The following is a 10,293-nucleotide window of genomic DNA, read 5'->3' as shown; positions in this document are numbered from 1 at the left end:
TTTTTGCCTAGAAAAGATGAAGTGGACTTCCCTGTGGTATGCACTGGAACAGAGAAATGTCTAAGGGACTGAACCAGAGTTCTTCTATGGTCACCCAACTCCTTCAGACACTCAGAGTGCCTTACTTACCCTGTCAGCCCTGAGCTGCCAAGAGACAGGGATGAATAAAATATGTCTCACCGGTCAGAGCCCTCTGCTGGGTGAAAAAGGACAAAGTCCACCAATTATGGTAACCTGATGCCTTTGTTAAGTGTCTTAAGAAAGCCCCAGTGTACACAAGTTGTTTGTTTTTCTCAGGATGATATTTCCAGGGTGGTGGTTGACTGAGGTTAAGATTGGCTACAGTATCTCCCACCCCAACTTGGGGAAGTGATAACTGGGTGAGAGAGTGGGCATCTGTGGGGCCCGTTTGGGCCCAGATAAGGTGAAACAAGGGACAGAACCAGGCCACATTCCAGCCAAGAAGCTGGCTCTAGAAGCGGCTGAGCCAAGGAATGGTGAAAGGAAGGAGAGGGCATATGCTATAAAATGCCAAGGAGGAATTGAGTGTAAGTGTCCTGCCAGAGCCCAGTCAAGGGTTTAAACTAGTTAAGACTCTAAGGAGTCCCCAACACCTCTTAAAAGATATCCTGAATATCTTTGTGGGTATGTGTATGTAATCATTTTTCTAGAGCTAGTTCACAGGTTTAATCAGATTATCAAAGTGGTCCATGAGCCCAACAGCTGAAAAGGTTACAATTTCCTATCCTGTGTGGACCCAAGCACCAGGCATGGGCCAAGCAGTCTCCTGCACAGGTTAATGCAAAGTCAGTTTCCCTCCAACTCTTCCCTCTCCTGCCAAATGCTAAGTCTTAGCATCCAGGAATGTCAGATCTAACGGAGCCCTCAAGGAGGATCTAGGCCACATCTAAAGGGATTTGCAAATGTGTATTCTGGGACATAGCCTCAGCATCTGCCCTGTGGGGAGATAGGTGCTGCAAGCTCTTGGTTCTGTCCAGCACTTCTCTAAAGCAGCCTGGATTTTTATCTATTGTGTATGTATTGGTATTGTATATAAGATTTTTTTTTCAAAGTGGACTTTGCTGCCAAAAAAATAGTTTAGAAATCATAGTTCTAGTCTAACCCCCTCATTTTATACATTGAGACACTAAGGCAGAGTAAAAGGGAAGGGATTTGCCTAAGGACACAGAACAAGTTAACAGCTTGGTGTAGAACGAGTTTCTTGTAATATCAGCATCACCTGGGTACTTGTTAGACATGCAAATTATTGAACCCCACTCCTGGCCTGGATCAGAAATGTTGAGGGCGGCCAGCAATCTGGTTTAACAAGCCCTTCACATGATTCTGATGCACACTAAAGTTTGAGATGCTCTGGTATAGAGGAAAAAGCTACCCAAAGACCTAGATTCCAGGCAAGCTCCACCACTTAATGAGAACAGCCTTGGGTAAATCATGTCACAGTTTCTTGATCTGTAGAAGGAGGATATTTGCCTCATGGGCTTGTAAGGATCAAATAAGATAATAGATGTGCAATTGCTTTCTAAAGCTTTTCATGCTTTGTATGTGTGAGTGGTGTGGATTCATGCCAGGGTTCACAGGCCTTGAACTCAGGACTTGGGTCTCCATATAACCTAGGACAAAGACCTCTCCCCTGGCCCTCAAAAACTGACCTAAAGATGAGAAGTAGGCTATCAGAGCCATTTTTAGTCCAGGTCCAGGGAGAGTAAGAACCAAGCGTTATTGTTGGCTGGAGTCCTCCTGAAACCTGGGATTTGTGAAGCCAGGTCCCTGGGAAGGGCTGCTTTAGATGGCGGGGGCTGGGGGTAGGAAGTGAGGGAGGGGGCATAGGGGAGGACAGGCCAGGAAGCAACCTTAGCCCAGTGCCCTTGCACCTTTTCCTTCTGACTAGAGGCCAGAGACTGATTAGAAAGTCTTTGAACTGCACACATTTAACCGAGGAGCAGGGTTCAGGGTCAAGGGAAGGGAGCACTGATTATATTGCTAGTCAACAACAATAATGAGAGTCACCTGATAAATGGAATATAAGTGGAATGGAATATTTATAAATGGAATATTTCCTGCCTTATCAATAAACAAAGGATGTCACAGTCATCAACGATTGCAGCCCTCCAACGAGAGCTGGTGAGCCCTGAGGAAACTCAGGGCTGAAAAGAATACCTGACATTTAGCAGCCATCAGACTGCAGCCACTCCCTGCGGTGAGCCCTGAGGAAACTCAGGGTGTGAAAATACAGGATACTGGCCCCAGATGGTTGAGGTGCATATCAAAGGAATGATTTCAGTAAGCCCAGACTCTTGCATCTTCCCATACACAGAAAAGCGCTAAATTCCTTAATTTGAGCTATCTGGTTTTCTTTAATTAACAGTAATCTTTTGATGTTCCTGACTACCTGCCCTTTGTTGCAAACTCCCCTATATCCCGGCTCCTCCCCTTGCCTCCTCGGAGCAGTTTCTCAGAGCTATCTGAAAGGCTGTCTCCCCAGGCTTCAGTCCTCATTTTGCCCCAGATAAAACTTAACTTGCAACTCTCAGGTTGTGTATTTTTTTTAAGTCAACACACCCCTTCTGATAGGAGTTAATTTCATTAGTAATGAAGAATATGGTTCCTGCCCCTAAGGAGTTTCATGTTTTGTATGGGATCTGCATGCCAACATGATTGTAACAGAGTGGCAAGTGCTAAAATAGACGTATTGTTCAAGATGCCTGCAAGGCCCCCGGGGGAAAGGACTAACAATGTCTGGACAAGGAGGTGGGACAGCTTAATAAGGAGGTGACTTTACTAGTCAAAACAGTAGAAGGAAGGTAAAAGTCTGGAGGGTTATAAGAAAGACCATGGCATGTTGGGGCACCAGTGAGGGGTCCAGAATAATTGGAATATGGGTTAAGCGAAGAACATGGGAGGTCCTGAGGCCAGAGAGGTTAAGCTAGAGAGGGATATTGTCAGACTAATTGATTTTCTGCCTGTGATTAGGGAGAAGCATTGGACATTGAATTGTCCCTTCTTAGAATTCTAATTATTCTTATCACTTCCCCTAACCTCACACTGTCACTGCCCTCTAAGAAAGGGAATTCATTTATTTTCTAAGCATGTTTCATTCCCTCACTGCAGTGCAAGTTCCAGAAGACAGGAACTGTTTCCTCCTCTTCAGTCTCTCCCTAGTCCAGTATAGGCCAAGCTCCTATTTGGTACTCAGTAAGAATTTGTTGTATGTATGTCTGAGAAATGTGAGAGGAGACAGCAGGAGTAAACAGACAGAAGAGGAAAAGGACGGGGAGAGATGAGCACACTTAGTCCCAAGAAGGATGATAAAAGAAAAAAAGATTCACGAATACTAGCCCCTTCTGAAGTCTCCTAGCCTGGGGTCCCCTGCAGCCACTGTGTCCACCTCTGCCTTTAGAATGAGACTGGCCTGTTGTGTCGGGGAGGGGAGGAGGAGTGCAGGGGTAAGGATGAGGCTTCAGAGAGACCTAAGGGAAGAGCAGACACCACTGTGATAAAGGGCTCACTGGCCTGAGAGCAATGAGGCCTGGGGTTCCAGTCCTGGCTTTGCCATCAACTCCCTGTTAAGCCTTGGTTGAATCTCTTCAGTTCTTGGAGCCTCAGTTCTCATACCTATAACTTGATTGAGTCCATGCAACTGAGCACTCCCCATGTGACTTCTCTGTGAACTGTAGGGTGCCAGGCTGCTTCTAGCTCTGATATTCTGGCTATGGCTCGGCAGATGATGTCTCTGTGGACCTGAGGCTATTCAGGGGGGAAACAGTAGGCTTTTACAGAAATAAGCCTGAGCCCTGAGCCCTCCACCAGTTTCTGACCCACCAGTGAAGGCCTGGTCCAGCCCACCCCTGCGGGAAACACCGATTGATTAGCACTTATAGATGTGTTAGTATACAAAAATTAGAGGGCATATGTTTACTGTGATGAAATTCAGATGAACTCATTTGGGGAGATCCCTCCCATTATAGCTTATCTCAAGATGCAAATCCCAAGGACAGAAGTCTAATTTTTTAGGAGCTGAGTGTGTGTATTTATATGTGTGGTATGGCTTTGTTGGTGATATTCTTAAAGAAACAGAGCCCTTAGTGGTTAGTAAACAAAACATTTATGCAGTAATTAAGTGTGGTTACAGTTCATTGTTGTCAATGACAGCATTTTCCATCATGATGATAGGTGAAACAAATTAAAACCTCATGAAGTAGTCGTAGCACATTCATGCTAGTGAGAACATATTGCAAAGCATTGCACATGCATTAGAGGGGCAGACAAAACTGGGGACACGATATATTTTCACTCACCTCAGGTTAGCTCTGTGTATTTTGTCGTTGAGACTTACATAATGTTTGGGTCAAACAAAAAACCCAAAGAGATTTTATAAAAGTTTATAGCCATTACACAGTATCATTTAACCCCACAAATGGATAAAGCAAACTACTATAGCTCAGTGATACACAAACCAGGACTAAAATTAGTCAATCTGCCTATGTATATAGCTAGCTACACTATGATAGATATGGAATATGCTGAGTCTTTTGGCATCAGCTATTTAGATAAGCAGGTTCCCAAAATATACTAGTTTGGTTTCCAATGAGAACTAAGTGTAGTGCCTTTTCAGTTGAAGATTATGCACACCTCAGTGTCAGACCTGAGGAGAAGCAAACTAGGGGAAGGCAGAGAAGGGTTGGGAGGACACCTGAGCAGGGCTCTTTGGACAGCTTGACATTACTTTCCCTGTGCAGTTCCAGACCTAGTTCACAGAGTTAAAGTGTATTGAAATTGTTGGCCCTCAAAAAGGGTGTTTATACAAAGTCCCATACTTAAAGCATAGATAGAACAGTAACTGAGCGCCTCTCAAAATGAACTCTTCTATATTAGAAAAAAACCCAGTGCCAAAGGTTAATGGATATCAGTGTTTGAATTACTGTATAAAGATAATTTATTCTAAAATAGAAAAAATGGATTTAGAAGTATTCTCCTGGAAACTAGCAGAAAGAGAGAGAGAGAGGATATATAGATGATATAGATATAGATATAGATATATAGATGTATATTTCATTACATAGAAGAAAAGTTTTATATACCATTTCCATAAAGCATCTGTCATCCTCCCATTTCTTGCACCTTAAGAGAGAGTGCAATGGCTATATGTTACCTTTGAAAAAGCTTACTTTCCTTTGAGTTGTTTTACAGAAATGGTGCCCTGGATTGACCATGCCACTCCAGAGTCACACTTCTTCAGATAAAAATAAAAATAACAACAACAAAATCACAAAAAGAAAAAAAATTCACAAAATCTACAAGATATAAGGCCTGAACAAGCACAGACTTGCTATGAGTTCAGAAACTCAGTGAAAGAATTAAAATTACAAAGCACCTCTTGCAAAATATACTTCTTGAAAACCACACAAAACACTGTGCAGTAACCCCTGCTTAGTGCTTGGAGGTAAGTATCCTGAAGGACACACACTTAGCCCTAGGAAGGAAGCTTGATTTTATTATCAAGGGAGCCAAAGGGGTTCCAGGCTTTCTTTGTATTTACTGTTTTATAATTGCAGACAAAATGGAAGTCAAGAAGTGTGCAGACCTCAATGCATTCATAATTGTACAGCTCCATTTATATATATTTTTTAAAATATTTATTTATTTATTTTGGCTACACCGGGTCTTAGTTGCAGCACACAGGATCTTCATTGTGGCATGCGGGATCTTTAGTTGCGGTACATGGACTTCTTAGTTGTGGCATGCAGACTCATTTGTGGCATGCGGACTTCTTAGTTGTGGCATGTGAACTCTTAGTTGTGGCATGCATGTGGGATCTAGTTCCCTGACCAGGGATTGAACCCAGGCTCCCTGCATTGGGAGCGTGGAGTCTTACCCCCTGGACCACCAGGGGAGTTCCCAGCTTGATTTGTAGATTCTTGCAGATGAACCACTAACACTGACACTTTTTTACACAAAGTCTCTTTTGCAAGGATATATTAAACTTAACAGGCTAAAGAGAAACTTATGCAATATAATGCTTGAAACTATGCACCGTAGCTGTTGGACATAGTAATAAAGAGGCCTTGAAAAATTGTCTTTGTCTATAAACTGCTGCCCTTTGGAAATAAAAGCTCTCTCATGACCCCTGGGCTACTCCCTTGTGACACACAGTGCCACAAACATCATAGTGAAAAGTCAATACCAAACCTAGTTTAAGATGAGTTTTGTACATTTGCTTCTATACAATCAGGAAAAAAAGAGATACAATTTGTATCAACAGAAGGTCATTTCTGGTTATTTGAGGCATTGCTCCTAGCCGCTTTGATTCATACACATTTTATGAGAAGAATGACAATTGTTTTTGGAAATAAGAAATACATACGCTGCCCTAAAAATATTTCCTGTATTGGGAGGAGCTTACAATTTTTTTGAGTACTAAACATGAACATGTTCCAGATGAATTGCAGCTGACAAGATTAATCTTGTGCTTCCCTGTACGTTGTGCAGCTAGTGGATACAGTGGTGTCATTGATGGTTTTGGTAGGAAGATGAACTAACTGGCACAAAGGCAGTAGAGTCATCTAAGATTGTCAAATACCCTGATTTAGACATGGGACAGATTTAGAAGGTCCAAGAAGCTGAAGGTATAAAATGGTGTTTGTGTGAAATAGCAAGCACGTCACTCTCTATGGACCTACCTGACAGAAAATAATTTTACATCTCAGTATGCTGGGGGATAGAAAGATCAGAGGGTAGGAGATGAATGTGAACTGTGGTTAACTGAAGAGAAACACTGAGATGAAGTTTTGATCAACTAGGACAGAGACACAAAGCCAGAAAGCAGCATGCAAGCCATTATCAAACCACCAGAAACAACCCTGACTACAGTCTCACATTCGGAGTGTTTCACAGTAAGAAACATTTATAGGCAGTGTCACACCTTCTCATGAAGAAACAAAAGGCCAAGACCAGGCCTTCTCAACTTTCATGAAAAAACGACCATAGAAATTAGCAAGTTCCAGCTCAAGAAATACTGAGCTGGTCATGGTTCAAAATGTTGCAATATACAATGGATTCAAAAAGGGGTTCATTTAGTGCAGCTGTTAAAAAACCAAAAACAATAAACACCTCTTCTAGAGGCATTTAGCTACAAAGGTTCCCACCCTGAGCAAGATACAAGTTGCGCAAATGGTGCCCTCAACACAAAGTCCTGCCTTCTTTAGTAATGCATTTAAGAATTACCTAAGGTCAAGTGCACACTCTTTGTGTGCATTTGAAGTGTGTAACTGAGCCAGCTATTAGCAAAGATGTAGCATCCCCTTTTGGAAGCTGCCTTTTTTCCACCTAGAAAATCCCCTAATTTTGTTTCCTAAAGAAATTCTGCTCCACCAATGATCAACCTTATTGCCCAAAGGGTGGATGGAAGGACAAAGTGGATTACATGGCTGTGCATTACATTTCATCCTGTAGTGTTGAATACTGCATAGGTCAGAAGTCCAAAGAGCATCCATTAGACCCTCCTTGAATGCAGCTTTTGTGTCCATCATTTAATGCCAAATGAGTTTGGCCATCTCTCCTGGGATTAAGGGAAGCGGATTCTGGTAGGAAATCCCTTGGTCCTGGTTAAACTCTTCTGTGCTTGTCTAGCACACGCATCTACTATGCTTGGAACTTGAGCTTATCCATCAGCTCCTCTGCAGAAGAAGGCTTCAATCTGATCCCTAATTTACTGAGGTGAAGAGACTTAAAAGCTAAGAACTGTCAATAAATGTTGACAAGTAAAAAGTGCAAAGGAAATAGAGCCAGTTTGCTCTGGTGCCTAAGAAAGCAATGTTCAAATATTAGGATGTAGTTTCACTTTCAAAACTAGTTGAAACTATGAAATGTGACATAAAATCAAGTCTGATTTGTGATCTACACAGCTGTAGACTAAGGGCTGTGCAGAGCCTGTCTTTTTATCATCACTATATAAAAGGTTATATAGAGATATACACACACACCTCTCAAACAAATACATACAGTCATACATGCAATATAATTGCTAACAATAAGTTTGAAATATAGCTCTAGAAGCTTCGATGTGACCCTATAGCTCGGTTAATAAAGGTATTGAATGGTCAGATATCCATGCAATAAAGTATGCATTTACTTTTAAATACCTTTAAATATTCCTATTAAAAATCCTAAAAGGTTAATTCAACATGGATTGATCCTGATGCTCTTGCTCTCTAAAATTAGATATATCATCGATACTTTGTAATATAGAATATGTGACTAAGAAAACAGTTGGTAATGGAATCCCTTGGAGTTTCTTGCATTTGGACCTTTCCCCTGGGTTTTGTCCTCCATTACCTGCATGGTGCAGTGTAAAAGGGCATAGGACTTGGAGTCAGAGGACTTGGGTGTGAGTCTTTACTTGGTCACTTGCTAGCAGTGTGACCTCGGCAAGTCACCTAATCTCACTGAGCTTCAGTTTCCTTGTCTAGAAAGCAAGACATTAGTAAGACTTACCTCACAGGGTTGTTATGCACATCAATGACATAAACACTCTGTAACTTGTAAAGTGTAACACAAAATTATTAGTTACTATTATCATAGTATTAGTGCATTATTGGTATTCATATTTATATTTGTAAAATGAAATAAGTCCTATGTCATGTCAACGTGCAGCCCTAAGCTTAGAAACAATCAAGGCTGCTAGTTGCTGGGCATCTGCTGTGTGGGGATTCTTCTCCATCACTGCAAGGACGATGTTTGAAGGGAAAATATTGCAGAGGTTCTTGTAGGTCTGATACTGGTGCTCTGGGATCATATGCTCCCTGGAATCATTGCACATTCCAACCCAAGGATTCATCCAAAGCTGCTCCATCTTTTCAGGCACGCTCCGTACCATGACTGGCTCATAGCATGGTTGCATGAGGCTGTTACTCAAGGGATAGGAGTGGTAGCCATAGGAGTCAGTTGCACAGGGCAGTGGGTCCCAGCTGGCATGTTGTTCCCGGCACAGAGGAGGGCGTCTTTGCCTCATGGGGTTGCTCTCATACAGACGGGAATCAGAAATGCTGTCCATCCGAGTCATCACCAGGGCACGTCCTGGCTGGGGAGTTGCCCCAGGATGGATATTGGGAGGCATGGGATAGTCCCCAGGACAGCTGGAGTGTGCTCCAGTTGTCGGGTGCTGGGCATGTAGAACTAAGTGGGGGACTGATTGTTTGTTGGGGGCTTGCTTAGAGTCCTCTGGGCCATAGCTCTGCACTCGCGTTAAGGCTTCATGGTAACCATGAGGAAAAGGCTGAAGATGGTTCTGAGATGCTGAGCGATGCAGCTTCAAACTACCTTCAGGATGAGTATCAGCTACAGCCAAATACAGGTTGTTGTAAGAGGAATAGCTGTCGTTCCTGCTATGGCTCATACGATTGTCAGGACAGAGGTTGGGATTCCGGGCGTACAACCCCCGGTCTGTTTCAGCCATGTAGTACTCTCTATTATGCATGCTGTTGATGTTCAATTTGGAGAAGTCACCTAACATTGAATAGTAGCCGTGGTCCCCCAAGGACTCAAACTTTGGGTATTGCTCAGAGTAGCTAATAGGGGTCCCATGGCTATTGGTAACCAGGATCGGGGGGTACTGCATGCTGGTCATGTGCTCCAGTGAGGACTTCTGGTGGGAGAAATGAGAGGATCCTGGCACTGGGCTGCTGGCTGAACGGGTGTTGAGTGCACCCACTGCATGGCTTTTGGCGGGTGGGATTGTGGGGACACTTAGAGCAGTCACAAGTGAGGGGACAGAGCTGGCCTCAGGCTTACGGGCAATGGACAGCCATTCCTCAGGCTCCACAGCCACGGAACGGATGCTGGGATCCGATTGGCGCTTGGGGGCCACACGTTTGACTTCTGAGGTTATGTCACCTTTGGTACTAGACAGCCCTGTGCCACACTTGGCCAGGGTGCCTTCACTCATGGTTTTCACTGTGGACAGTTTGGCACTGATGCGGAGCTCATCAGCCACCGAACGCTGCGGTTGGTTGGCCCGCTCCGGATGGTAGTATTTGCACTTGTGGCCGTAGGTGCATTTTTTGCCTGAAAAATAATGCCTTGTGGTAAGACTCTCTCTCAGAGTAGTGCAACTCTCTGTGCCAGAAGCTGTCGTAACAATCTGGTCACTCAGGTTAGAGTTTTACTGTTTGGGGTTAAGGCAGAAAATTAACTGTTCATAAAGATAGGAGACAGACAACACCACGGTGGCATCACACACTGTGAGGGGAGAGAGAAGTGGAAACCTGGGGAGGAAAC

At 43.4% G+C, this 10,293-nt stretch overlaps 1 protein-coding gene across 1 annotated transcript in view; it reads right to left on the bottom strand.

The window, feature by feature from the left end:
• Positions 1–7,895: 7,895 nt before the first annotated feature.
• The window catches only part of ZC3H12B (zinc finger CCCH-type containing 12B), a 161,199-nt gene continuing 158,801 nt past the window's right edge, over positions 7,896–10,293 (bottom strand). The window contains exon 6 of the mRNA XM_004283549.3: positions 7,896–10,080. Within this exon, the coding sequence (XP_004283597.1) occupies positions 8,660–10,080 (1,421 nt within the window). The 3' untranslated portion in view covers positions 7,896–8,659. The remainder of the gene's footprint in view (positions 10,081–10,293) is intronic.

Source organism: Orcinus orca, chromosome X (genome assembly GCF_937001465.1).
Source record: "Orcinus orca chromosome X, mOrcOrc1.1, whole genome shotgun sequence".
NCBI lineage: Eukaryota > Metazoa > Chordata > Mammalia > Artiodactyla > Delphinidae > Orcinus > Orcinus orca.
The sequence above is the reverse complement of the archived record's forward strand: the minus strand, read 5'-3'. Positions and strand labels throughout refer to the sequence as shown.